Source organism: Pipra filicauda, unplaced genomic scaffold (assembly GCF_003945595.2).
Source record: "Pipra filicauda isolate LSUMZ 115617 unplaced genomic scaffold, ASM394559v2 scaffold488_size445888_pilon, whole genome shotgun sequence".
Lineage (NCBI taxonomy): Eukaryota > Metazoa > Chordata > Aves > Passeriformes > Pipridae > Pipra > Pipra filicauda.
The window spans coordinates 124,215-152,025 of NW_024104629.1; the positions used below are offsets into that span (position 1 = coordinate 124,215).

The following is a 27,811-nucleotide window of genomic DNA, read 5'->3' on the forward strand; positions in this document are numbered from 1 at the left end:
GTCTGTCCCCCCGTCTGTCCCCCCGGCCATGCTCCGCGACGAGGACACCGAGGCGGATTTCCAGCGCTTCCTGCGCCGCGTGGACGATGTCAGTGAGTGCCCAGCGGGGGCCGCGCGTCCCCGGCCCCTCCGGGTGGGGAAGGGAACAACACCGGGGAGGGGTCTGGGGGGAGAGGGAGGCGGAAAATGAGGGGAAAAGGGGGGAATTGCTGCTCCACTGCCCCGATTTGGGTTATCCGCGGTCTCCCTGTGAGCTCGGGTGTGTCCCCGTGGATTCGGGTGTCTCCCCACGGGCCCAGGTGCGGTGATGCTTTGGGGATGCTGAGAGTCGCTTTCTTTTGTGTATATCTATACACACCTCTGTATTTATTTATAAATAAATGTATCTGTTGGTTTGTTTTTCTAGCGCAGACACTCCGGGGGGCTCCGGAAAGTGACGGGAAATTGAGTTTGTGGATGTTTGTGTTTATAAAGTGTCCCGGGCCAGGCGGGACGGGGCTCGGAGCAGCCCTGGTCCATGGAGGGAGTCTCTGCCCGGGGCAGGGGGGGGAATTAAATGAGCTTTGGGGTCCTTTCCAACCCAAACCAGTCTGTCATTCTATAATAAAGGCCGTGCTGGTCACTTCAAAGGCAGGTGCCAGCTGAGCTCGTGGTCCCTCCAGGATCACTTGGATATCCTGTGTGTGTATAAATCCCTTATTTTCCCGTCTTCTTTCCAGGCAATTTGCTGCAAGGCCTGAAGTCCACAGACTCGGCTGTCAAGGAAAAAGCCCTTGCTGAGGCAGAGAGAAGGCTCCAGGAGGAAGGAGCCAGCAAAGAGGAGGAAACCAAGACCACGGTGAACAGGACAGTCATCAACACCCGAGCCTCTGTGAGGGCTTTGCCTCTGAGCTCAAAGCTGGGTTAACTCTTTTAAATAATTCACAGCCCTGGCTCAGGGGAAAGAATTTTAAACAATATTTACAACCATGGGCTGAACGTGGCTTTATTTTTTCCGGTAGTTATTTTATTGGGAGGTGCTTGATGTGATGTTTTCTGTGCCTTGGGGCTGCTGAGAACACAGAGGGTTTCTCTTGGATTTATCCAAGTTGGATGCAGGCACTGAGGTGCCAAAATGTACAGCTTTTACCTGCACTGAGGTGCCACAATTTACAGCTTTTACCTGCACTTCAGGAACTTGAGTAAGACTAGTTGAGGACACACGAGTCCCTTGGTTAATTAGGTTTTGATTCCTGCAGTGGGGTTTGGATTTTGGTGACTTGCCTCCTTGAAGGCAAAAGTAGAACCTTTCCAATAATGTCAAAAATTGTTAAAAACCCTGTGCTGTGTTTCTCTTTTTTCAGGGCCCAGCAGAGGCAGCAAATGCAGGTAGGACAGTGCTCACTCTGCTCTGTGACATCCTTTCAACCAGTTCTAGCAGAGCTGCTGTTAATGCAAAACCTAATTCCTCTCCTGCCACAATCAAAGCTGGCTTCTTCAGTGAAAAATCAGAGTTTTTAAGTAAAAAAAGTTTAATTTTAATTTTAAAATGGTTAATAATAAAATTACCAAAATACGTCGAATTTAATAAAATCAATAGATAACGTTAATAAAATAAAATTGATAATAAAATTTTAATCAAGATCCAGTCAGCTCTAGGAAGGCACTCAAGGGTTTTAGCAGCATGGCTGTGTTTTCCATAGGCAGGAGCCTTGCTGGTGGAGTTACTGTGTTCTGGCCTCTCATCTACAAACTTTGCATTCTGAATTTAAAAGCAAACATGTTTATCTCGAGAGATGAGCTGCAGCAAGGCAGGTGTGCCAGTCCTGGCAGTGGTGGCATCATCATCATCTGTGATAGCTTGTCATTCACATTCCACTTTAACTGTTGAAATGTCCCCACAGCATCTTTTTTATTAAGAAATGACTCAGAAATACCCCAGAAATTATATTTTTTTCTTATCTGTAGATTGATTTTAATGAGTTTTCTCTTTTCATTTTGTTTTTCCCTTGACTGAAATGCCACCAACTCCCCTGGCTCCAAGATGCTTTCCTGGCAATGCTGGAGAAGGATGCAAAGGAACGAGCTAAACAGAGGAAGAGAAAGGAGCAGCTGGCAAATGGTAATTGCTCAGAGGGTTTTTGGGTAATGGTAATTGCTCAGAGGGTTTTTGGGTAATGGTAATTGCTCAGAGGGGTTTTGGGTAATGGTAATTGCTCAGAGGGTTTTTGGGTAATGGTAATTGCTCAGAGGGTTTTTGGGTAATGGCCTGGCAGGAGCTGGGGGAGTGGCTGCTCTGTCTGTCTGAGCCCCCAAATCCCGTCCCCAGCACAGTGAGCTGTCTGTAGCAGGGCTGGGGGCTCCCAGAGCTGTTCCTCTCCACCTTATCCTGTTTATTGGAAGGGTTTGGGATGGAGGGAGCGAGTCTGGGTGTCCCTGTGTCCTCAGCCAGCCCTGGGCAGCTCCCAGCTGGGTCCTGAGGGTGTGTCCTTGTGCAGCTCTGAAGGAGAAGGGGAACGAGGACTTCAGGAGAGGAGACTTTGCCGGGGCCATCCAGAGCTACTCGGAGGGGCTGCAGAAGCTCCGGGACAAGCAGGAGCTGTACACCAACAGGGCACAGGTCAGTGGGCACAGCTGTACACCAACAGGGCACAGGTCAGTGGGCACAGCTGTACACCAGCAGGGCACAGGTCAGTGGGCACAGCTGTACACCAACAGGGCACAGGTCAGTGGGCACAGCTGTACACCAACAGGGCACAGGTCAGTGGGCACAGCTGTACACCAGCAGGGCACAGGTCAGTGGGCACAGCTGTTCACAAACAGGGCACAGGTCAGTGGGCACAGCTGTACACCAGCAGGGCACAGGTCAGTGGGCACAGCTGTAACAGGGCACAGGTCAGTGGGCACAGCTGTACACCAGCAGGGCACAGGTCAGTGGGCACAGCTGTACACCAACAGGGCACAGGTCAGTGGGCACAGCTGTAACAGGGCACAGGTCAGTGGGCACAGGTCAGTGGGCACAGCTGTAACAGGGCACAGGTCAGTGGGCACAGGTCAGTGGGCACAGCTGTAACAGGGCACAGGTCAGTGGGCAGAGCTGCTCTGCCTGGTTTGGGTGTTGCTGTGCCAGGGCAGAGCCCAGGAAGATCCTTCTGCAACCCAAATGTGCTTATTCCTTCCTCGGGGTCTTCCTCAGGTCTCCTCTCCTTTGGATGTGGCTCCTCCAGAATAACTGGGAAAAAAAAGATTCTAATTCATAGTTTTATTTAAAATACACTGATTTCTTTCGTTAATTCTTTTTAGGGATCACTTATACGGCTGTAGAATGTAACATTTGCTTTGCATTCTCTATTTCCCTTTTAAAGTCCATATGTGTGTGTGTTGAATTTTATTAAGTTTGTTCTAAATTACAAACCCCAAGGAGATGGAGGACAAGTTAAGAACCAGCTGGTAATTATCCTGCAAAATCAATGGCCAGGCAAATCAGCAGCCTGGTTTTATTCTTTTTAATTAGCTGGTGTTTGTACAACAGTCAGCAGAAGTTGTTTGAAGGATTCTAATTCTCCTGCCTGGACTTTTTTGGGGTTTATCTCAGGCCTACCTGAAGATCCAGGAGTATGAAAAAGCCATTGGTGACTGTGAATGGGCATTAAAGGTAATTTTGGGATTGGGTTTGTGTGGAACTGAGGGCATAGAGACAACTGGCTGATGGAAATGAGGGAATGTGCCCAGATTGCTGCATCCTGAGTTAATCTAAACAGCATAAACCAGTTAATATTTCAGTGCTCCCTGTGTGCAGAAGCTTTTCTGGCTCTTAAGAGCATTTAATTAAAAAGTTTGGGGTGATAAATGAGCTCATAACTGCACATATTGGCACAGAATATTCTGCCCAGCCTTTTAAAAATGGACTCTTGAAGCTCCCAAAAGGAAAAGGTGAAGATATAAAGCTGGATCCAAATTCAGTTGTGTTCCATCAGTGATGCCCATGACTAGAACACAATTAGCAGGTTATTAATCATTTAAATAAATCCATATTTTTGACACACAACTGAACTGGAAAAGGTCCTGCTTTCCACCTTAAACCAAAGCCTGTGCTCCTTGCACAGGGAAGGGAAGTTGGTCCCTGGAGGTGATAATTCAGCACAGAAACTTTTAACACCTCTAGTAGGTGATGTGAATTCCCTCCTCTTTGTCCACAGTTCTTTTGGGAGGATAAAACTATTAATCAGAAGGCTGGAAAAAATATGTGAAGGCTAAAATTTTCTAAACACATAATTAATAGTTTCTTTTTTAACACAGTGCAATGAAAAATGTATTAAAGCCTATTTTCTGATGGGGAAGGCTCACCTGGCACTGAAACACTACCCTGAGGTAAATGGACTGAATGCTGTGGCTGTGGGACTGTGTTTGTTCTGGGTTTGGTGTGATGTTGTGGGTGAGAGGGAGAAGGTTTAATGCTGTGCCTCCTTTTGTGTTTTCTCACTGCAGTGCTGGTTTTCTGTTCCCACTTGCAGCTTCCTGGGTTTTACTGGAAACCCTTTTAATTTGAAAGAGCTGCTGGCTGTAGGGACTGGGAATAACAGACAACTTTGAGTTAGGAAGGTTTTTACTGGTGTGTCTTCATTAATTTTATTTTTCACACTTATTAAGTGCTGTGGCCCAAAAACTTTTGAGCTTAAGCAGGAGGACTCTGACTAAGTTGTCATTTTACCATCTCCCTGTTTTTATCTTAAATTGAGGGCCCGTTTCTCTTCTCTGTTAAGTCCAGGCAGTGTTATGAGAAGATGCTGCAGGTTGATCCCCAGAAGGAAAGCCTGTTCAAAGGTGAGAGACACTTTTCCACTGTCCCCCCCTGTGTTCTGATGAACTGCTCTGCCTTTCAGCCCTGTGCTGGCTCTGGGCAGGCAGCTCTGGCTCTGGTTGTGTCACTCCCCAGAGCTCAGGGTCACCTGTGCAGGTGTGAGCAGGGGCTGAACTTCATTTTCACCTGGAACTTCACCAGAACAAACCATTCACCTGCCATGCTTTGGTTCCTTTTGACCTCCCCAGCTTGTGTGGCCGAGGTGGACTCGGAGGAGAAGAGGGTGAAGGATGAAGAGAGAGCCAGGAAGGAGGTTCAGGCTGGAAATGTTGCTGCCCTGTCCATAAAAGAGCTGCTGCAGAGGCTCAGCACCCCTGGCCAGGATATCCTGTTCTACACAGGAGGGATCAGGCTTTTGGCAGCAGTTGTGAAGGACTGTAAGTGTTTGGTGCAAAGGTTGTTGCTCCTGGGAGTTGTGATCCGGGCAGACGAGTACAGGGGAGCAGTTTTTACAGGAACAGGGCAACTATTCCTATATTTAAAACATAAAATTGGCCACGTTTGGTATTCCAGGATGGCCAGTAGGTATTTACATCATTTTTTTTTAGAACTAGGTGTTGTAGCTGAGCTGTTTAGACTTGTGAGGGATTTGGGTCCCTGAAGAGCCGTTTCACTTGTTTAGAAACATTTGTAATTCCCTGTTAACACAAATTGATTTGCAAGGCCAGTTTCGTGTTCCAGCCTTCCTGAAGAGTCTTTAGCTTGAAGTCAGTTGTTCTTCACAGCTCCAGGCATGAATTAAGAGTGGTCTTTACCTTCGAAGCTGCTCCTAATTCATTCCCTCTGTTTTCATGATGTTCCTCCCCCAGAGCTGTCGATGCAGTGACCTTTTCTTTTAGCACTGTGTCACAGGAGAGCAGGAGTCTCCACCAGGCAGGTGGGTCACAGAGCTGATCTGTTTATCTCTGCATTTTTCAGGCACTGAGCAAACGTTGTTTAGAACAAACAATGGCTTCAGTATCCTCGGAGACAACGGGGCTGTTGGAGGGTGAGAGCTCTGCAGAGGGGAGCAGAGGGGGGTTCCAGCAGGAGGAAATGAAAACACTGCTCTCGAGAAACACAATCACCTCCTGAAATGCAGATGAAATGGTCAAAAGAGAATGTAATAACAGATTGTAGCGTCTGAAAGGGGTGACTTGTGTCTGAGTCCCACACAAACAGTGCTCTCTTGGATGCAGTGGGCAGAAATAATTCATTTCTGCTTCTGTCTCCTCTTCCTGGACAGTTATCCTATCTCTCATGGTGAGAGCAGGGTTGTAAAGAAGACTTAATATAAAAGAACATCTGAAAGCACTCAGTTACTTTAAATATCCCTGGCTGGACTCCCTGGTGCTGTGAATTTGCCATCAGTAAATATTTGGGCTTATGCAACCTGTGAAGGTCTCTGTGATCAAGAGGAGCATCTCTGGGGACCTGCAGCCTTCTTTGGGGTTCAGCAGTGTTTTGGGTGTTGGCTGTAAACAGCCCTGAAGCACTTCCAGATTTGCTCAGAGTTTTTATGCCCTGGATATTCACAGTTGTTCAGTGCAGAGCTGAATTTATCCCCCTCTCTGTGCTCTGTGCTGCTCAGGCAAGGGCTGGCTGTGCCCAGGGTAGAGTTTGTAGATCCCAAACCTGTTCCCAGGGAAGGTCCTCTGCAAAACTCATCTGATAGTCCTCAAAGTGCTGAACCAGGGGTGGGCTTAGAGCTGATGAGTTCAGGTGTTCCTGTGGCACATCCTCATCCCTGGGGGCTTGGCTGATTTTTTTTTTCCCCCCAAAGAGCCAATGGCTTGGTCTGTCCTCTGCTCTTTTTCCAAGCTGACATTTCTCCTTTAGGTGCCTCTGTGCAGAGAGGAAAAGCCCAGCTGAAGTGGAGCTGTGTGTGTCCCTCCTGGAGCTGTGGCAGGCTGTGTGTGCTGGGAATGGTAAAGCCCTGGGATCCACGGGAATCCTGCTCCACGTGCAGTTCACGAGGCATTGCTGGGGCTGGGGCTTGGCAGGGGCAGCATTTGGGAGCAGACCTGATTTAAAGGCAGTTTTATAGGTCAGAGGCAGGAGCTGGATGTGCCCAGGCACAGCTGTGGCAGCCCCTGTGCATCCCGAGAGGAGATTTCCAGCCCATTTCTTGGAGCATTTCAGATCTGCCCAAGGGCTGGGAAGTAAATTCCCCCTGATTGTTGCTGCTCTCAAGATAATACCACTTGTATCATTTTGTCATTTTTAAGCAGTTACACCTGCAAAAAGCAGAGTTTTCTGGAAGAGCCATTAGAGGAGAGTTCCTTTAGCACTGACAGTGAGCAGTCCTGGGGCAGGTGGCCCTTGCTGTGTTTTTAGGGAGCACACACGTGAGTGAGAAATGGCCTGGGGTGGGTGGTGAATTGGTGCAGAGTTCCACGAGGGGAAATACAGAATGCTTGCTGTCTGTGTTCACCTGATGCCAAATAAAATATTCATGCTGCAAAAAAACCCCAGAGCAATGAGGATGCCACTGTGGGACGTTGCTCCCAGATATCCTCTTTTGTATTTTCCAGAAGAAAATCAGCGTCTCCTGCTGACTCAGCCTGCTGTGGGTGCCCAGCTGCCAGAGCTGCTTTCCTCTGGGATTCCAGAGATCCAAAGGGAGACACTGGCACTGATTTCTCTTTACTCAGAGAGTGAGAGAGGGAGGAAGCTGCTGGTCAGGCACCAGGACCTGAGCAGGTAACAAACACCAGAGTGGCTCAGGAGAATGTCCTTAGTGCCTGGGTGACACTGTCACTGCCCCAGCACCCAGGGGAGAGGCTTTCTCAGAGGACACACTGTAAAGGTAAAACTTTGGTAAATTTTGTGTCTAAAAATGTCTGTGGAAATAAGTGGGAAGGGCTCCTTCCTGAGGGTGTGGTTTGCAGGCACAGGTTCCTTCTGCAAACAGGGCAGTGTTTGCCCAGGGCTCCCACTCTTGCCTCTGGTGGCTCCTGTTTCCAGCTGAGGGTCTCTCCTCGTTTAATAATTGGTATTTGTGGTTATTTAATGCTGCCATGGCTCACAGAGTGCAGAAAGAACCACCATTCTATTCCCTTTGTCCTGTTATCCTGCTATTTCCTTCCAGAGTTAACCAGAGGAGGAATTTCAATTTACTGCTTTTGCACTGCATGGTTTGAAGTAATAATGGATGAACACAAAGGATTCTGTAACAATTGCACACACTCCACTGTGTTCTGTACAGCATTGATCCAGAGGCACTTTTCCTTGGGAGGAAAGGTTAAAGAAATGAGACACATCTGAGAGGATGCTTAAAAAAGGCAGATATAACTGTGGCCTGAAATACCAGGAGCCTGAGAAAAGAGAATCTTGATCTTTAGTGATAAAATCTTTAATAATTAAACCAAAGCTGACACCAATTTTTTGTGGGATTTTCTTTTTGCTTTTTGTTTAATAACAGGTGGCTGCAGATTCTGCTGGCATTTGTCAAGAGCAGCGATGGCAGGGCTGGCAGGGCCATGGACATACTGTCTGACTTAATTGCAGAGGAAAGGTAATTTAGATCTCTCATTCTGTTTCCTAAAGTTGCACTTTATAAAGTGAAGCTGCCAGTGCCAGGGGCTGTGGGGTTCCACTGCTGGCTGATGTTTGTTGTCTTTCTGTTGCTCTTGTGTTGCCTCTGTCTGTGATTTTTGTCTTTGAGTGTTTCTTTCTCCCCCCCAGGTTCAAAGCCCAGTGTCGGGCCCAGCTTTCCACGGGTGCTTTGCCTTTATTCACCCAGTTGCTGGTATGAAAGAGCTGTTTCTGGGTTTCTGGGTTACCTGTGTCTAACTAACGTGCCCGTGTTGTTCCTGGGGTAGAACTGCAGCAGAACCACAGGTCTGTGTCTCTGTAGGTGTAAAAAATGCAGGTTTGTGATACACTTTCCTCAGGAAAATGTTCTTATTCTCTAGTACTTTGTCCTGCACATCCCTAGTTTAATATTCAGTAAAAACTCTGGACTTGGTTGCACATTCCCACTGGGAACCTGTCAGACCAGGATTCCACCTTCAGCTTTGTGTGCTCTTCTTAATGTGACTTTAATCCACTGTCACCAACTGGGGATGTCTTGGATAGGGACTTTTTCTATGTCTTGGATAGTGATTTTTTTCTGTTTCCTTCTGAGAGATCAAGGTGAAGAGAGGACTTCAGGTCCCAGAGATGTTTGGTGGTTCAGATCCCTTCCCTGGGTATTGTTTATTTAAACAGCAAACTTAAAATATACTGGTACAGAAAGCTGTCCTCAGGAAGAGGGAAGGTGGGGGGGAAGGCTGGTTCTGTTGCAGAATGGCAGATACAGCTGGGAAGGAAAATATTTCCACTTCTCCAAATGAGCACCAAGACAATAATTACGTGACTCTTCCATTGTCTGTTGCTCTTTCCTTCTGAACGTTCCTGGCTGGAATTGCAGCTGTTCTGTTCTGGGAAACGTTCTCAGGGTGAGGTTTGGGGACACAGAATCCTGTCATCACTTTTTCCCCAGGACTCCTGAAGCATCAGCAGGGGATTGGCCGTGAGAACGAGGGGGATTTGGAACCCTGGGACCGCTGGGATTTGGGAGATCCTTTAGGAATCACATTTCCCGCTGCCAGAGGGATGGGAGCACAGATTTGCAGTTTGCTTGTCCTTTGTGCTGAGTTGTCCCTCCCACCCTTGTGTTTGCAGGCCTGTGCCAGGGGGGTGGACCTGGCATCCCTGTCCTGTGCCATCAGCATCATGGGCAGCCTGTGTGCAGATCCAGGGATCCGCTCCCGCATGGCCCAGAGCAGGGAGTGCTGGCAGGGCTGCCTGCAGCTGCTGGTAAAGGGGCTGGGAGGGGCTTTGCAGCCCTGCCTGCTGGGGAAATGTCTGTTTGTTTGCCTCTCCCAAGAGCTCTGAGCCCCTGAGATCCCTCAGGTCTGGGGGTCTCGGGGCACTCGTGGCTCGCAGGGGTTGGGGATGGGTGGGTGGGTGGAGGGGGGTGAGTGACCCCTTAAAAGCAGCCCCTTCCAGTATGAACTCAGAAACTAAAGAGTGCAGAGGGTGGGAAAGGATCTTGTTAACTGCCCAACCATGGGAGGTTTGGAGTGTGCAGCTCTAGGGTGAAACAACCCCCTGAACAAATCTGTGTCCAAAAGACATCACTGGCTCTGCTTCTCCCAGGGCTTTGTCTCCTCTCTGAGTTCTGGAGCATCAGGGGACACTGATGCTTCCCCAGAACACTGAGGAAGCACGTTGTGAGTGTCTGACCTGACTGCTCTCCTCCTTCCCTTGGCACACAGGAGGAAAGCCCTGAGGGCAGCACACCCAGCTACCAGGAGTGTGTGTTTGCAGTGCTGGGCCTGATGATGAACTTGCTGCTTGAATCCAATGGAACCATTCAGGTATACAAGATCTGTGAATTTAAAAAAGAAATTCTGGTGTTTAAGGTTATTGACAATTTAAGTGGGCTAAAAAGTGGAAAAAATTGACAACATTTTCTCCACCACCACTTTTTACATAAACACACAGTTAAGAGAAAAAAAACAGTGTAAAGCACACGTAGGATCTTCCCATAGAGGTATGAATGTTTTGTTTGGAGTCACTCTCCAGCTGTGTGATGTTCTGAGGCACTGGGCTCATTCCAAAACCATTCAAAACTCAGGATTCCACCGAGAAGGAAGAATTTCATATGTTCAGTCACTTACTGAGGGGTGTTCCCTGATCTCCACTGGATCCTTTGTTGTGGAGAACTTTGTCTGTGACCCCATTTCTGCTCGAACCCTTCCCAGCAAGTGAGTTTTTGCCCCTGTTGTTGCAGGACTTTGCTGTGGCCGTCACTGGCAGGTGCCTGGCTCTGCTCAGCCACCAGGACGGGAGGATTGTCACAGTAAGTCAGCAGCAAAACGTGGTCTTGGCTGACCTGACACATCAGAGCAAACTTCTGCCCTGTACAGGTCTGTACACGAGGCTTTGAGGCCTAAAACATTCCTGATAATGGGATTATTTAATGAATAAACATGCAGGGAGTTGTACTGGGCTCAGTTTGGTCTCACCTCTCCCCTGCACTGAGTTTAGAAGCTCTGCTGTGTTCAGTTTTCACTAAACAATAAAAAAGCCTCATCCTCAAGAAGTTTCTCGTTAGATTCTCCAAGTCTGTGATTCTCTGAATTTCTGCAAACTTCTCCTTTTAGTGCTTTGATTACTTTGGTTTTTTTTCCTGCCGAACGAAATAATTTGAAGTTTCCTGGGCAAACAAACATTTCCTTTTGCTCCCCTCTCCTTTTTCCCTGACTCAGAGAGCCATTGGGGTGCTGAGCCGTGTGCTGCCAGCGTCCTCCCAGCGGTGGAGGAGGCAGTGAAAGCAGGAGTGGTGAAGAAAATGGTCAAATTCTTGAAAGTGAGTTAAACTCTCTTTATTTCTGCTCGTATTTTCCCTTCAGCAAACCACAGCTGCCCCTTGGCTTTGGCCTCCTTTCCCTGGGAGAGGGAGGATGTGTCTGCCTCCGTGGTGTCCACTGTGGCAGTTTGGGTTTAGTTTTAAGGTGCCAGGTTTAGTTTTAAGCCAGGGAGGCAGTCTGGGGGCTGCACAGTTTTCTCTGTGTCTGGCAGGATGTGTCTGAGGTGCATTTTGCACACTTGCTGTGATGCAGACCAGGTTAGCCTAGAAGAAGACACTCAGCTTGGGTCTTGTCTCTAGCAACCATCAGAGCTGATGGTTTGAAAAGAATTGGCCTCCAGACGTTCAGGGCATTTTGAAATAGTTGGGTTTTGTGTAATTCTCATCCTCTCTGAAGGTTTTGATTGGATATTTGGGCTTAGGCATAAGGGATAGCTGAGTGTCTCCACTCTGTAACTCTGGGCAAGGCGGGTGTGAACTGGTTGTTAATGTGCTTTAATCCCACCAGGCTGGAGGGCAGCTCACAGCCACTTATGGCATAAAGACCCTCTGCATCTGCACCAAGAGCAGCAGGCAGGCTCAGGAAGAGCTGGTGAAGGCAGATAAGAGTAAGTGCCAACTCCACTGGTTGGAGACTGAGAGCAGAGCTGGGATCTCCCCCAGTTCCTGCCTTTCCCTCCAGAGTGGAACTGAACTCTGGGTTTTACTCTGGCAAGACTTCAGCCACGCTCTCTGGGTGATGTGCTGCTTTCCCTCCTGAGGGGGTGTTTGATGGGCCTGGCTGTGTGTGTGGATTGAAATGGGCACAGCAGGTGATGAGCCTGAGTTAGGAAACTGCACCTTACTCTGGTGAGATGGCTCGGGAGGCTTTGTCAGGGGATGTATTTTGGAAAAAGTGCTGGTAAACTGGAACTGAATTGGGGTGTATTTCATCAAGTTAGTGGCTAAAATAAGAAACTTCTGATTTCCAGAAGCTGAGGCTGTTTTATGGTGCCTTTCATGTGTTTATTTGGCCTGCTATTAAAACAAGATGGATACAGAGACAGAGTGATGATGCCAGGCCAGGTGTCAGGGTATTTTGGAGTATATTTGCTCTAGTCTTGTGGTATAACACTGCTTAGATTGCTTTAAAATCCAGCTTCAATTAATGCTAATGTAACTACAACAGAGAATACTTAAATGTGCTCTAAATGGTTGAACCTGTCAAGAAACTGTCAGTGTGTGTAGTTCAACTTGAACCCCAAGGGTTTCCACTCATTAAAAGCCTCTCAGAGCATCATCTTCCCTTTGTGCAGCCCAGATGAGTTTCACTGTCATCTGCAGATGAAGCTTTCATTTCCTCAAATAGCACCAAAACTTCACTCTCATTCTTCCCTCCAAAGCTCTGGGTATTAATCCTCTGAGAAGTCACTTATTTCTTATTTTTTTGTCAGCTCTGTTTGCCAACCCAGACACTGGAATCGAGCTTTAGTCCCATGACATTGAATGCATTTCTGGGCCACTTAGTTGAGCCCCTGCCCCAGCCCCTGCTGCTGTGGGGAGCAGCACTGCCTTTGCAGGAGATATTATTGCAGCAGCAAGGGTGGGGTGTGAGCAGGAAGAGGGACCGTGGAGAAGAACAAACAAACAAACAAACAAAACAAAGTTATGTAAATCCCCAAGGAAACTTCCTGGCTGTGTTTTATGGAGACAGTGGTCTCTCTAAACGTTTCCAGACTCTGTGGCCTGAGGTGCTGCTGCTTGCAGAGGTCAGCAAGAGCTGCACATCTCTGCCAAGGGCACAGAAAATACTCTGCTGGTTACAGAGGTGGATGAGCTGAGCTGCCCTGTGGTGGTGAAGGATCTACAGGAAGCTTTTCACGGTCCTTTTCTCAGCTGTCCTTCCCACCACAGCATTTCTGCCTTCAGACAGTGGACTGGGCTCTCTGAGCCCTCTGTGCCTGCTCTGCCAGGGGGACAGGCCAGTGGGAGCTGCAGAGGTGGCACCTCCAGCTCCTCTCCTTAGTGAGGACACAGCTGGGCAGGTGAAGCTGATCCCTCCTGGATCCTGAGCCCTGCCAGGGAATTCCCTTGCTCCCCCCGGGTTTCCCAGAAGGCTCAGCCCCCGGGAGTTCAGGAGGGAAGGTCAGTGCTCCCCGAGCAGCTCTGAGTGAATTCTGTGCCTCCTCCCCGCAGGGTTTGCGGTGCTGCTGCGGCTCCTGCGCTCACAGGAGGAGATGGTGGTGGGAAATGCTGCTTTCTGCCTCAGCCAGTGCCTGGGGGTGCCCGGGGCAGGCACAGCCCTGCTGGGCTCCAGCGTGGTGCTGCTGCTGCTGAGCCTGGCCGGGAGTGATGCTGCCAGCCCCGCGGTGCGGGAGAACGCGGCCGTGGCCCTGGGGAAGCTCTGTGCTGCTGAGCCCAGGTACTGCCACAACACCCCTGGGCTGCTCCAGCTGGGGCTTCTGTAGGTGATGGCCCTTGAAAAACCAGCCAGAGTAAGGCAATTATACCCACAGGGCAAGAGGGTACAGGGCAGGGGGTTATTTTATATAAATACCCTTCCTCCAACTGGAATTCCCGCTTGTCCTCTCCCCAAAATCCTGCTTTAGGGGGATTTTCTCAAGGAGTTGGTTCTCAAGGGGGTTGGTTCTCAAGGAGTTCGTTTGCCTGTGCTGGAAGAAGGGATGTTAGAAATCACTGTAGAGGTCAGAGCAATAATGAGAGCAGGATAACAGTAGAAATGTCAGCAAGGAGTGTCTGCTGCTGCCTGCCAGGAGAGTGCCAGGCTGACAGCTGGGGCTTGGGCTGCATTCCATGCAGGGAAACCGAGTTTAACTTGCTCATGTGCATCCTGAAGCACTGCAGAAAGCAAGGGATAATGCTTAGGTCCCAGAATTCATCTGCCTTGCTTCTGCTGGAGATGCCAAAGCAGCACTGAAGTATCTGCTGTGAGGTTTGTGTAACCCACCAGAGACAGGAAAGGGAAACACCTTATTTTCTTAGTTTTGTTGATGTGAAATGCCATCTATTTTAGTATGATCAGGCATTACTTATTTTCCTTTCTGAGAGGAATAGTAATCTAGGAACTCTGTTTCTTGTGCTGCTTTAAGAGGGATTTATTGAATATGGCATTAAACACCCTTGGAGGTTTGGGCAGGGGTATGGCAGAGCAGTGAAAGCTTCAAACTTTCATTGTAGTCACCACCCATTTCCCAGAAAGCTTCCTGTTGTCTTTCCAGGCACATTCACCAGCTGAGGAAGCTCAATGGCCTGGCCATCCTGAACTCCTCCATGAAATACGTGCACAGCAGCTGAACCCTTCAGAGACCTTCCAAACATGTTCTTCATCCCACTTATTGTTGAGTATTCTTTTCTTTAATAAAACTAACTCAAACCACATCAGCTTCTTAGTCCCTTTTTGAAGCACTTGTGGTCCCACAAGGAAGCCAGTAAAACAATAAGTTAATTTATTATTTAGGCTACCAACTAAAATAACAGCTTGCATTAAGCTGTCTTTGCTTTAATAAATGACACAATAAATGGCCATTTTTTTTGGCCTTGTTTTTAAACACAGGAAACAAAAGAATATATTACATTTATATGAATAAGCACAGGCCAGTCATGTTTGACTTTAAAATGGCTCTTCAGCTTCCCTCCATGACACCTGTGGGTGTCTATTCTGGGGGTAATCTTGTCCCTCCAGAACAGTGGCTGACAAATTATATATCATCTCCTTTTCAAAATAGCAGCTGAATCATCTTCCCACTTGAGGAGAAGGAAATTCTCTTGCACCTGGTTTTTCTCCCCTCTCAGTGAAAGGCACAGAATTGATAATCTCAATTTAATAATCTCTCTGGCTTTTTTAGGATCCTGCCGTTAAGCTGCACCCTGCCTAGACAAACATGGGACAAATGCTGGGTGGGTTCAGTGCAAACAGGCACAAACCCCAGGGTTTGTTCCCTTCAGTGCCCCAGGCAGGGCACAGATTGCTGGGGGCAGGTCTGGGGTGGAGGCACTGGCTGGAATCGGGGCTCTGTGTGTCAGGGGCTGTACAAATGCCAAAAGTCAGGGTGATTTTCTCTCCCAGACAACTTTGAGAGTGGGAAAAAGCCGAGGTGACCTGCCCTTGGTTCCCAGCTGGAGGTGAGTGGCAGGGCTGGGACTGTGCTGTCTGTCCTCCCCCAGGCTCCACTCGAGCAGCTTGCTGAGGGATGGAGCAGGGTTTGTTGGTGCTTCCTGCCAGAGCCATCCCCTCATCCCCTGCCAGAGCCGTCCCCTCACCCCCAGTGTCCCTCACTGTGCTTTCCCCAGCTGTCACTGTGCTGCTTATCTGACTCGTGCTCATGTTTTCTCTGCTCTCAGGGCAGCCAGGGCTGTGTGACTGTTCTCTCCTTCCCCTCAGCCCTTCTCCAGGAGTTTGGCTGGCTGTGTGTGTTTGTGCAGGTGCCTGGCACTGGGAGATACCTGCTGTGTGCTGCTCGTGTCTGCAGGGGAAGGTTTGCAAGCACTCTGGGGCTTTATGGCTAAAGGAAAAAAGGGTTGTGTGTGACTCTGCCCAGGAAGCCTCTGGTCTCTTCTTTGGCTGTTAGGAAAGTTTAAATTCTGTTATGAAAGTTTAAATCCTGTTATGAAAGTTTAAGTTCTTGTTCTTCCCCTGTGGGTCTCGTTCCTCCCTCACCCAAATGTCAGGTCAGGCTGCCCTGAGCCAGCTGGGGTTTGTTGCTGTGCTGTCACCTCCTCGACGTGTGGTGGCTTTTCTCTGTGGCTCCTGAGTGGAGAACACACTTTGCCAATGCTTGTAGGCCTGGGGAAGAAAGGATCCAGCAGCTGGATTCCTCCTCTGGAGCCTCACCCTGCCTGGAGGGTCACAGGGACACAGTGTCCATCCCCTGGGGTCACTCCAGGAGTGGATGGCTTTAGTGGAATGTCTCCATCTGGGATCCAGGCTGATCCCTGAGTGTGTTTGTATCAGCACAAACTGGCAAAACCTTCTGACCCTTATTGGGTAGAAATAGAATTGTAGAATAGTTTAGTTAGAAGGCACCTGCACCATCATCCAGTCCCAGTGCCTGAGCACTCAGGGCTGAACAGCAGTGCCAGGCTGTTGTTCAGGGCACTGCTCAAATGCCTCTCAAACACTGGCAGTTTGGGGCAGGGACCTCTCCTGTTCCAGGGTTTGACCCCCCTCTTGGTGAAGAAATGCTTCCTCCTGCCCAGTCTGAACCTCCCCTGCTGCAGCTCTGAGCCATTCCCACATGTCCTGGCACCAGATGCCAGGGAGAAGAGCTCAGCACCTCCCCTCCATCCCCTCCACATCCCCATCCCCTCCTCAGGAAGCTGCAGAGAGCCAGGAGGTTGCCCCTCAGCCTCCTTTTCTCCAAGCTGGACAAACCCAGAGCCCTCAGGCTCCCAGGAGGTGCCTTCCAGCCCTGCCCCAGCTCTGTTGTCCCCCCCTGGATACACCCAAGCACCTTCACATCCTTCCCACAGCACCCCAGGTAGCATTTTAACTCTTTCCCCAGGGCTAGAGCTGCCTTGTACGAGCAGCCTCTCCCATTTACAGCCACTTTTTCCATCTTTGGATGGCAAACACACACAGACACATCCTCTTCTTTTGTTAAAAATCAATTGATTCCAATTGGTGCAGGTTTTTTTTTTTTTTCTGGAACAGGTTATTGGTTGCTGTCTGGCCTAAGCTCTTATAAAGTAACCCAATACTCTGCCCTTCCAGAGCAACCAGCAAATGCCCAGTTCTGGGAGGCAGCAGTGACTCCTCGGGGAGCTGCTTCCTGTCAGGATGTATTTTCTTGGGATGACTCAGGAGCTGCTTCACGAGATGCAGGAAAAACTCCCCATCTTTGTCCTGATTGCAGCTGGACTGTTGGATTTGTCTGGTGAGTGATGTGTTTTGTTCTGATCTCTGTTGCTGCTTCTCTGCCTTGTTTCCTCCCTTATCAGCAAGCACAGAAAGGATGCTCAGTGTTGTGCCAGCAGCCTGAGACAACTCTGGGGTGCAGGAGCAGCTTCCCTCTGCCTGTGCAGCTCAGGATTTGGGGGCTTTCAGCTGGAGGGTGTTTGTGGCCCCACTCAGGACATTCCTGTGCTGTTTTACCTGAGCTCACAAAATAGGTATTTTCAGGGTGGGGAAAGCAGAGCAAAAAGTCCCTTTTCCCAGAGTAGTTCCAAGCAGCACTGAGGATCAAACTGGTGAAACCTTGTTCAGAATCCCCTTTTCCAGGCACCACAGTTCATCATCTTAAGCCTGATAAGAATTCTCCACCTGATTAACGATTTTATTCTCTTCGTGGGTTTTGGTGTGTTTCTTTAAATTACCTTGTCCCCCTGCAGGGTGTGTTTGTGGCTGTTCTCACCACTTTAAGACCTCAGTTCAGTAAGTGCTTGTCTTTATAGACAGATCACTTGTGTTGGGGCTAAACCACGGGAGTGTCAGTTGTTTGTACAAAACCCCCAGTTTAAAGTATTTTATAGATTTAACATACCAATCTCCATCACCTGTTAACCTCCCTCCCTTTTTTAGCAATAAATCAGCTTTTTGAGTTCCATGATAGCAGCTTTTCCTGCTCACTGCTGCCTCAAAGCAGTGCTGGTTCTCCAAATGTCCACAGGGACATTGGAATCTTGAAGCACCACACCTGGATGCCAAGCCCAGGGATTTAATCTGCTGAAGCTCTGCTTTGTCAAAAACTCCACAATTTAAATGCATAACACTCAAATGCATAATCACCTTTTTATAGCTTGTGGATCAGCCTGTTTCCTGGCAGGTGCCTCAGGGAAAAACGCTCAAAGTTATGGGAGAGAAAAGTACAATAAATGTTTTAATTGATGGTTTGGAAATGATACTTGGGAACATCAAAGTTTCTGACGTGAAGACAAAAAAAAAAAGCAAAAATGTGTGGACAAAAAGACAACCTTTTAAACCCAGGGGTCTGCCTTTTAAACTGGCAAAGCGTCTGCTTTTGATCAGAGAATATAAAGGTGGAGAAGTTGCTGTGTTCTCCCTGCTCTGTGTCAAACCAAAGCAGCTTTGTGCTGCTGGTCACCCAGCGCGGGTCAGGGAGCTCCTCATGGGCTTGGGGGGCTGGGAGGGACGAGAGTTAAAGCAGAGCCACTGAGGGAGCTCCCTCAGGGCTGTTTTAGTCTTGCTTTGCTGTCCTTGGGCAGCCTCAGGGTTTCCTCCCCCTGCACCTTCAGGTGTTTAGATCCTTGCACAGGGAAGGTCAAGGGCTCCCCCCTGGCTGGGGAATGCTTTGGGTCCCTCAGAGGGTGCAGAGGGTCAGGTCTGTCCCAGCTCTGTGAGAGGGCAGTGCCAGAGCTGCCCATCCTCCCTGTGGCTCTGGGCAGGCAGCAGCTGCTCCATTGAACTGCTGCAAACTGTGCAAGGTTCTTGGGCAACTGAAAGGGCCAAAGGCTTGTTTTCTGTTCCTTAGGAGCCTCCAGGAGTGAACATGATGCCAGTGACATGTTGGCCCTGGGCTTCCCTGGATGGGCCCAGCCCAGAGCTGAGAGCAGCCCAGTGCCCAGCGAGGGCTTCCCTGTGACAGAGGACGACTTGGATGGGGTGACCTTCCACTTCCAGAGCCCAGCAGCTGATCCCACCAAGGCAAGCACGGCTGACTCCAGCCCTGCTGCCACAGGGAGAGCTGCAAACAGGACAGCTCTGCTGCCTGGGGGCTTGGCTGGGACCCTGGAGGTGTCTGAGCCCTTGCACACAGAAACAGCAGCTTCAAAGCCCCAGGCTGGACACGCCTGGCCTGGCCAGCTCTTGGGGAGCTTCAGCATCCCTGTCTCCACACAAGGATCCCAGGCTACCACAGCTCTGGAGCAGCCAGGCAGCTCCCTGCAGAGACCAGGAGATATCCCTGGGGCTGGTCCCAGCCCTGCCAGCTCTGCTGCTGGGCTGCCCCAGCCCCCTCCCAGTGTGGGGCCACACCAGGACTCTCTCCAGTTCACAGCTGTCCCCTCCCTTTCTGTTCTCAAGCAGATGGAGGTGACAAAGCCTAAAACATCTCCCCTGACTTCAACAGTCCATTTTCATCCTCCAGGAACAGGAACAGCAGCATCTCCATCTCCAAGCAGAGCTGGGGTTGCTCCTGGAGGTGCAGGGCTGGGCTGGTCCCCCCCAGGGATGCACACAAACCCCCAGGCCCAGCCTGGCAGCACAGCAGCTCTGACTCCTGCACGCCTGGAGAGGACCCGGGGTATGGATGCTGGAATTACAGCTTCTGCAGTCCCACCACAGCCAGCTCCAGGGGGCCTGGATGCAGCCTATTCCAGCACAACACATGCCAGGGCCACTCAGCTTTCCCCTGCTTTGCCTCTGAAGGAAGAAACCACAGGCAGCAAAGGCAGGAATTCAACAGCAGCTGTAACAAATGGTTCTGGACACCCACCCCAGCTGCCTGCTCTGCAGACACTGCCACCAGGCCACGTCCATTCCTCTTCATTCCTGATGGGATCCCCAGTTCCTGGTGGGTTAAGTCCATCTCCAATTCAAGGGCCTGTTGGCACAACTGGAGGACAACAGCCCCTGTCTTTGGACAGGGCTCTCAACTGCACCAAACCTGCTGCCCAGGAAAGCAACAGGAGCTCTCAAGGAATCACAGTTGTAGCTCTACAAGGAGATGCTGATCATGGGATGGTGACAAGTAAACCTGGAAAATCTCTATCCCCTGAGAGCCCACAGGCTCCTGCTACTTCATCCTCATTAAGCCCATCAAGGATTTCCTCATTAAAGCTTTCCCAGACTACTAAAGAGCAAAAAGAAGTAACATCTGCACCCTCTCCTGGAATGTCTGGCTTTGGGAATGCAGACCTTCAGCCCTGGGATTCTGTTCAGGAGGGGCTTCAGCCACCAGGTGCATCTTTCCCTGCTCGTGCTGGATTGCAGCCCATGGGCATCCCCAGCTCTGCTGAGAGACTTCACCCAACAACAACTTCACCCCCAGCCCCTGGCTCTGGGTCTCAGGCTCAGGGGGTTCCTGCCCACCCTGTACCTCGGGAGGCCTTTGCTGTGACACTGCAGGTGAGCACAGGGGAAGACTCCAAGAGAAGGAAAGGTCTCCCACAGCAGACAGCTGGAACTGGTTCTGCACCAGCCAGCCCAGTGCCCAGCCCCTCTGGAGCCCGTGAGAGCAGGACCCAGGCAGCTCCCTGGCACAGCTCTGCCCCTGCAGCCCCCCAGAGCCAGCACGTTGCCAGCCCAGCAGCTCCTGCTCCAGCACCACCCTCACCCCGTGCAGGGGGAAGCCAGCCCGGCTCAGCCACAGCACACCCTGACCCAGGGGTGCCCAGTGTCCCTGGTGAGGTCCCAGCACAGCTGGCACAGGCTCTGGTGCAGCAGTTCAGGAGGGCTCTTGATGCAGCCACCAGGAACCTCAGCACCGGCAGAGGAGACCCCCTCACCATCACCTCAGCCCCAAACCTGTCCTTCCTGTTTAAGAGCACTGATGGTATGATATGCCTTCGACCCCTGCAGGAGTCCCCTCTGCCCAGGACATTCCCAAATGCCAGTGTTGGGGGGCTGGTTTCTGTCCAGCAAATCCTGGCAGCATCAAATTCCTCAGCGCTGGACCTGGCAGACTTACACCACCCGAGTCCTTCCAGCCTGGTCCTGGTCAGGCCTGTGTTCATCCTGCTGCCCACGGACAGGGCACACTCACCCTTTCCTCAGGGGGAAGGTGACCACAGAACCACCCACCTGGGCACACACGTGGGCACCCCTGAAAGCAGCCACGGGAGAACGAGTTCCTCTTATCCCACCAGTAAATCTGAAACCACTCTGTCCACTGTGTCCAACCAACAAGCAGAGAGAGCAAAGGGAACTCCTCAGCCAACTCATCCCAGTTACAGAGCCACCGTGGGCTTGGGCCAAGCTGCCACCTCAGCACCAGGTCCTTTGCTGGACCCAGGGATGGGGATGAGCAGCACAGGGCAGGCCCTGCACCTTCCCAGGATGCCAGAGGAGATGCAGATCCCTGCTCCCCCTTCCCAGGAGGCCAAGGGCACTGATTTACTGCTCCTGAGCAGGATGTTGGCAGAGCCTGGCACCTCCCCTGGGGCACCATCAGTGCTGCCCAAGCAGCAGAGCCCCTACACTTCCTCCAAAGTGTCTCCCACGACTGAAAAGCCACATTCTGTAACTCCTTTACTGCCAGCAAAGGGACTCCTTGATTTCCCAGTGCCTGCCCAGCCCGTGCCCAGCAGCACAGGGGCCACAGGCCATGCCCAGCACGGTGGGACCCTGCAAACTGCCCCCCCTGGCCAGGGCTCAGGGACTACCCCGAGCTCTGCCCCTGCTCCCTGCGTGGAGTGTGGGACCTCACGCTCAGCTGCAGCCACAAAACACCCACTAAAGGGGCTCACAAGCACCAAACCTCTGCAGGCCATGTCCCAAGGGCTCCCAAGGACCACACTGCTGCTGCCATCCGTGGTACCCAGCATGTCCTCAGCTTCCCCAGTGCTTCCAGCTGGGAATGAGCACGGAGAGGCTGCCCTGGGCAGTACAGCTCCTTCAGGAGGGGTCCCTGTGCCTGCTACAGCAGCACAAACCCACAGCACTTCCGTACAACCTGATCTCCCTCACCACTTGGAATTCACTCCCACGGTGCCCAAGCCCTTTGTAAGGACAGAGGGACCAACAGCAGCCCCAGTGCAGGCTCCCTTCTCAACAGAGATCCAAAGGAAAACGACGGTTCCTGGGAAACTTCGGGCTGCAGTGACCCACCCAAGGGTGTGTTCCAGCTCTGCTGCACGCCCACCTTCTCCTGCTCCTGCACATGTGCCCCTGCTGGCAGCCCTGGAAGGTGACCAAGCCCTCCAAGCTCCCACTGAACTGTTCCCACGGGCCAGCACGGGAGAAACCCCAAAGCCAACTGAAAGCAGCACAAGGGCAGGAAGAGCAGGACCCGGTAAATCCTTGGGGGTGAGTGTGTCTCTGTCAGCCCCAGTGAACACACAGACACAGCACCCACCCCCAGCAGCCCTGGGGAAGGAGCTGGGTTCGAGTGCAGCACAGCCCTCTGTGCCCACGGGAGCTGCCCTGCAGAGACAGCCCCGAGGGACACAGGGCACCCCCCAGGCTGCCCCAGCAGCGACTGCTCTCTCTGCAGCCCAGGGTGCTCAGACCACTGCTCCACTCACCAGCAAGGAAGGGCTTCACCTGCCCACACCAGCCCCCCAGCCTGATCCCAGCGTGGTGCTGCCCAGAGTGAACACACCCGCTGTGGGGAAGGGCGAGGGCGAAGCAAAAGGAGATGCAGCCCCCACCAGCCACCTGCCCACCCAGGCACCCCTGTCTGCATCACCCAGACACCCTCTGGAGAAGGAGATCCTGGAGGACACCATGGAACAGGAGCCTGGTCATTCCAGCCCTGGTAGTGCCCTGAGTGCCACCGGGCCACCTCCCACAGCAGCACTGGCTGTCTCTGCTGACAGGCCTGGGAACAAGGTCACCAATCACTCCGCTGCCTTCCAGAGAGCAGCTGGCAGTGATGCTGAGATGCTTCCAGCCAGAGACCTGATCCAGCTCCTTCCAAGCCCAGAGAGCCCCTCACATCCAGCCGGGAGCCCGGTGCCAGCCCGGGGGGATTCCCTGCTGGGTGTGGCAGGCACTGACTCATCCGAGGGGCTGCTGCTGAACACGGAGGCAGAGGAGATGGGCAGGACGGAGGAGGTGACAGACGGAGCAGCTGAAGGGCTGGTGACACTGCTGGATGCCCAGCCCAGCGCCCCGGGGGACTCTCACCACAGGAGGGGGCTGCAGCCGGAGCTCACCGTCCTGGATGGGTAATCCATTCCCTCCGTGTCATTCCTGCTGCGGGATTTAAGGGTGGGGTCAATATTTACAAGGGTCTGCAGTGACAGGACGAGGTGGGATGGCCTCACACTGACAGAGAGTAGGTTTAGATGGGATATATGGAAAAAAACCTTCCCTGTGAGGGTGGTTGAGGCCCTGGCACAGGTTGCCCAGAGAAGCTGTGGCTGCCCCTGGATCCCTGGTAGTGTCCAAGGCCAGGTTGGATGGGGCTTGGAGCAACCTGGGCTGGTGGGAGGTGTCCCTGCCCATGGCAGGGGGTGGGACTGGATGAGCTTTAATGTCCTTTCCAACCCAAACCATCCTGTGGTTCTGTGAGTATCCAAATTGCTCCATTGCCTCGGTCACATGGGTGTGCTGTATTGTGGCTTTAAAAGTACTTCATTCATTCAGCAATGACATCACATAAAGTAAAAAGGGTGAGTCTTTTCACATTTTGGACATTGATATTGTCCTTCAGAGCGAGTTTTCTCTGACTCTGCCTCAGCTCCCAAAAACAATCTATATGTGATTTTGCAAGTGAGAATATTTGATAGTGCTCAGGTGATCAGGTGCCCTGGCAGAGAAGGAGGATATTCCCAGCCAGTGAAACACTTCCCAGTTCCCCCTGGTTCCAGTGGTGAGGGCACAGAGGAGCAGGGGTTGGCTCTGGTCGGGGCTGTGCCCAGGGAGGCTCCAGCACACCAGGGGCTGTGAGTCCTTAATTTCCTTCAGCTCATTGTGTGGTGTCACTGAGGGAACTCCCCCCGGGGCAGTCCCTGTTGCCTGGCTGTGCCTCACCTTTCCCCCTGTCCCCCCTCTTTCCCTGCAGCCTGGCCGTGGTGAGGGACGACGCCTGCGGCTCCGGCAACTACACGGTGCAGCTGAGCCTGAGCCCCGCTGCTGACACAGCCCCCGAGCCCCACGGGCCTCCAGCACCTTCCCCAGAGACCTTCCTGGCCTTGGTGGCCGTGCAGGACAACCTCAGCCAGCCCCTGGTGCAGCCCCTGCTGCAGATCCACTCATGCTGTGTGACCCCCTCCGCCAGCCCCGGGGCCCCGGGAGCCCGGTGCTGCCTGTTCCGCAGGTGGGACACGAGCCCATGGGATGGGATGGGCTTCACCTCCCCTGGCATCCTCAGGAACCCTCTCCTGTGTCCTGTGGCTGCGGGCTGAGCTCTTTGGAGCAAGCTCCAAGCAGTGAGAGCGACTCCAGGAGTGCTCTGCTCCCTCAGCCTGGTAATTAATACCGAGGGCCTGATAAGGCACAGAACCTCAGGGGAAGAAATCTCCCTTGGATTTCTGTAGATGAACCATCCGAATTCCCCACATCCATAATCATTTACATTTCTTATGTAGATAAGCCATCCCAATCCCCCACAGGTGCTGTCCCAGGTGTCAGAGTACAGCATCCCTGCCCTTCCTGCTGGGATGGCACATCCTAGGAGCAGAGCAGTGCAGGGATGACAGCCAGGCTTCTCCACAGGCTCCCATTCCCCCAGCAGCATTTCACAGCTGTTCTGGCCTCACCTGAGCACAGGGGAACGGGAGGATTCGTGAGCTGATGTTTGCAAAAGCACTGGGGTGTGAGACGTGTCAGGGAGTGGCTGTCACAGCACAGCAGCCATTTCACTGCTCGTACCAAAATCAGCCTCCAGGGAACAGTTCTGCTGCCCTTGGGCTGTGTCCTCCACAGCAGGGCAGGCACAGCCTGCAGTGCTGACATTTGGGGTTTTTTGTTCCTGTAGGGGCAGGGCTGTGGCTCAGAGCTGGTGCAGACCCCTGCCAGCAGATCCCCCTCTTCCCTGCCTTCCCTCAGCAATTTGAACCTGTTTGCCCTTTGCTCCAGGCTGCCATTTGAGTGCAGGCACATCCAGCTGCTGCAGAGCAGCAGGTCCAGAGCTGCCAGCTTCACCATCCAGCTGTTCCAGATGCTGAACCACTCCGTGGCCTACCTGCACTGCGAGCTGGACGTGTGTCTGCACAGAAAGGAGGGATGTGAGCAGGTACCTGGGGGGGCTGCTCTGGCACCACTGAGGGGGGATCTGCTGCCTCCAAAGCCACCACACCAAGGTCACCCCTGCCCGGGAAATCCCTTAGTTCACGTCTGGGAGGGGAGTTAATGACATGAAATGGTAGCAATAGTTGCTAATCCCCAGGGAAAGGGAGCCAGGGAATAGAGATTTACACGTGTGCTGGTCCAAGGATTAGCAACTCAGCTTCTGGGATGGCAGCAGAGCTGGAAAAGGTGGAATTTGAGGAGATCTGTGCCTGCTGTGGGCTCCTGGGGCAGGAGGTTCTGTTCAGGTGCCACCAATACCCTTTCAGAAGTTTTCCATGTCCTTGCCAGGACTGCTTGGAAAGTGTGGAGCCAGTTCTGCAGCCCAGTGACAGGAACAGCCATGGAAACCTGCACAACCTCATCTCATTTGGCCCAGTTTGGAGGATGAAGGACAGGTTTCTGTACAAACCTGTGGAAGGTGGGTCTCCTCTTCTGCCTTCTCTGTCTCTCTCTCTTGGAGTAGTTTTTGTTCAGCTTTTTCTGCTGAAAAAAAAAAGAAAAAGCATTAGTTTTAACAGCTTTCTTGACAGACATCTGGTATGACTAGAATATGCCCCAACAACTCCCCACCTTTGTTCTGGCCTTCCTAAATCCCAAACCTGGTGGTTAATCAGCATCAGATCCAACAGAGTTTCAGCCAGGACACACAGCCAAGCACATCCTCTGAAGGAACTGAAGCTTTAGGAGGAAAGGGGAGGAAAATGAGGCAGAATGGATCTGTAAAGACTTTTCATACACGTTGTGGTATTTTGGTGAAACATGTTGACTGAGAATGAGGAATGTCATCAAAACAATTGTGAGAGATATTTACTAATTCTTCCTTCCAGTGCCTGTGTTTTAGTTGAGATGAGATGGGAGGAGTCAAGGTTAATGTCAATCAGATGTTGTCCAGGTATTAGAAAAGAGTGACACTGAACCTGGTGCATCATGAACGTGAGAGACTTCTTAAATCCCCTGGCACCATCCCAAATCTCTCCTTTAGCTGTTTATGCAAAGACAATTTACTGGTGGCATTCTAGGGTACAGAGGGCTGTGTTTGAAAAGGCACTGCCCATTTACTGCTCTGGGGATAGGAATTGCCACACCTGCCTGGCATGCTCTGAAGATGGGTTCCCCTCTCTTCACCCTGTTCATTCTTGATTCCCTCTCTCTGTTTCCAGGTCCTGGCTCTGCTGTGCTGCTGCCCATCCTGCTGGGCTCCCTCACTGGCTTTGCTGTCCTGGGCAGTGCCTTCATAAGCCTTTGGCTGCACCACAGGCAGAAATCCAAACCCCTGCACTACCCCCCCTTTGGAGACATCCATGGGCTGTGAGCCTGGAGCAGCTCCTGGTCCTGCAGCTCCCACATCAGCACCGCAGTGACCAGGGGAGAACAGGTCCTGCCCTGCACATTGTAGTGCTTCTGTAGAGCTTCTGCTGACCCAGAGAGCAAGAAGGGTCCCACCTCTGCCTGGAGCACATCTCCCCTTCCTTCCTTTCCCTCTGCATGAGCGAGCCCACAAACTGCAGAGTAGAGAAGGGCCGAGGGAGGGGCTGTCAGACCCTGCGGGTGGGGGAGGGCAGCTGGGGGATGCTCAGGGGGTGCTGTGCAGAGCCCTGCCTGGGATCCAGCCTCACATCCCTCTGTTCTGGAGGAACGGGGGCTTCTCCATCCTGTCCACGACCTCCTGCTGCCTGTGCAGCAGCTGCTGGTGGGGAAGGAGGAAGCGGCATCCCTGGAGTGTGGAAGGAGCTGCGAGGCACGAGGAAGGCACCTCTGGGAAGGGATCTCCCTGTCTTTGGGGCCACGGTGTAAATGGTCAGCATGACAGCCCCACTTGGGTATTGTAATGCCATTAAAACTGACCCTGGAACGTGTCTGAGGCCGGAGCTGTTTGCCCAGAAATGGGCACCCCTGAAAGGCTGGGGGGGGAGAGCCCCTCTGCAGCCACGGACTGTGTTCCCCTACTCCCTCACCTTCTCCTGAACTCTCTGTAATAAAACTGAGCATTGCAGTAAGTGTTTGTCTTGCCTGTGCCTGAACATGAGGGAAATGGAGTCCCCTTGTGCTTGTCCTCAGCTCCAAAACTGTGTTGGCAGGTGAGTGCCAGCAGGTGGGAGTGGGGGTGGCAAGGGCAGGACCTGTGCCAGAAGCATCACACCTTAGGGCGTGGCAGGGAATTGGCAACAATCACCTTCTAATGTTTGTTGGGTTTTTTTTCTCCCTGAAAGGCTGCAGAGCCCGGCTGGCTTTTTACCTTTTCCTTCTTTCCCTAAAGCCTTGCAGTGAGTGTGACAGGAAAATAGCTCACACTTCCCCCTGGCTCAGTCTCCCTCCAAGAATTTCTTCAAGATCTGGCACAGAGCTAAAAGTTCCAGGTCAAAACTCCGTGACAATTAGACAATTGCCCTGCAGAAGTAGTAATTGTTCTTTGTATTGCGGCAGAGCCGAGGAAATCAGCCCCACGTTGTATTTGACGCTGCCTCACCTGCAGGGAGAGCCGGGTCATTGCAGACCTGTGTGCTCAGCCCAGGCAATGCCATCCATCCCTGCCGCAGCCAAGGGATGTGTGCTGTGCCTGCTGCTCACGGGGGGATGGTTGAACTGCTCAGACCAGTGTTCCTCATCCCTCCAAACACCCCTGACAGGCACCCAAGAGCAGGTTTATCCCCGAGGGAACTGCTCTGGGCCACCACAGTTCCTGTGTTTCTGTCAGAGCATTTTCTCAGGCTCATGGACTCGTGTTCACCACATTCCAGTTCTGGGTTTTTTCTCTGTTCTTTGTCTTTCTGGAGTGTTT

At 51.8% G+C, this 27,811-nt stretch overlaps 2 protein-coding genes across 4 annotated transcripts; both read left to right on the forward strand.

Moving 5' to 3' along the window:
* TTC12 (tetratricopeptide repeat domain 12) lies at positions 1–14,558 on the forward strand. The gene is given in 22 exon segments (XM_027737035.2): positions 1–92; positions 720–871; positions 1,344–1,368; positions 2,024–2,101; positions 2,478–2,599; positions 3,575–3,634; positions 4,279–4,350; positions 4,743–4,803; positions 5,029–5,217; positions 5,759–5,828; positions 6,659–6,747; positions 7,354–7,522; positions 8,244–8,336; positions 8,507–8,570; positions 9,488–9,622; positions 10,084–10,185; positions 10,602–10,670; positions 11,080–11,119; positions 11,122–11,180; positions 11,689–11,788; positions 13,356–13,581; positions 14,399–14,558. Coding segments are annotated over 22 exon segments (2,115 nt in total). The 5' UTR covers positions 1–28; the 3' UTR covers positions 14,475–14,558.
* On the forward strand, positions 14,484–27,029 carry LOC113996211 (mucin-1-like). 3 transcript variants are annotated; one of them, XM_027737013.2, is made up of 8 exons: positions 14,484–14,517; positions 15,247–15,302; positions 16,891–17,053; positions 18,608–22,964; positions 23,804–24,058; positions 24,820–24,976; positions 25,321–25,450; positions 26,193–27,029. In XM_027737013.2, exons 3-8 carry the CDS (start codon positions 16,957–16,959, stop codon positions 26,342–26,344), a joined length of 5,148 nt encoding a protein of 1,715 aa, XP_027592814.2. In that variant the 5' UTR covers positions 14,484–14,517; positions 15,247–15,302; positions 16,891–16,956; the 3' UTR covers positions 26,345–27,029. The 3 variants fall into 3 exon arrangements, with proteins under 3 accessions (XP_027592814.2, XP_039242442.1, XP_027592813.2); XM_039386508.1 differs by lacking the exon at positions 14,484–14,517 and having other exon boundaries at positions 15,248–15,655; positions 18,608–21,861; positions 21,919–22,964; XM_027737012.2 differs by lacking the exon at positions 14,484–14,517 and having other exon boundaries at positions 15,248–15,655.
* The last annotated feature ends 782 nt before the right edge of the window (positions 27,030–27,811 follow it).

What these genes read in the sequence shown, in the direction of transcription:
- LOC113996211 (XM_027737013.2), top strand. Translation starts at nt 16,957, where the DNA reads ATGTATTTTCTTGGGATGACTCAGGAGCTGCTTCACGAGATGCAGGAA. An exon ending in GAGCTCACCGTCCTGGATGG is followed by an intron (nt 22,965 to 23,803) that starts GTAATCCATTCC and finishes CTTTCCCTGCAG; the next exon opens with CCTGGCCGTGGTGAGGGACG. An exon ending in GAAAGGAGGGATGTGAGCAG is followed by an intron (nt 24,977 to 25,320) that starts GTACCTGGGGGG and finishes TGTCCTTGCCAG; the next exon opens with GACTGCTTGGAAAGTGTGGA.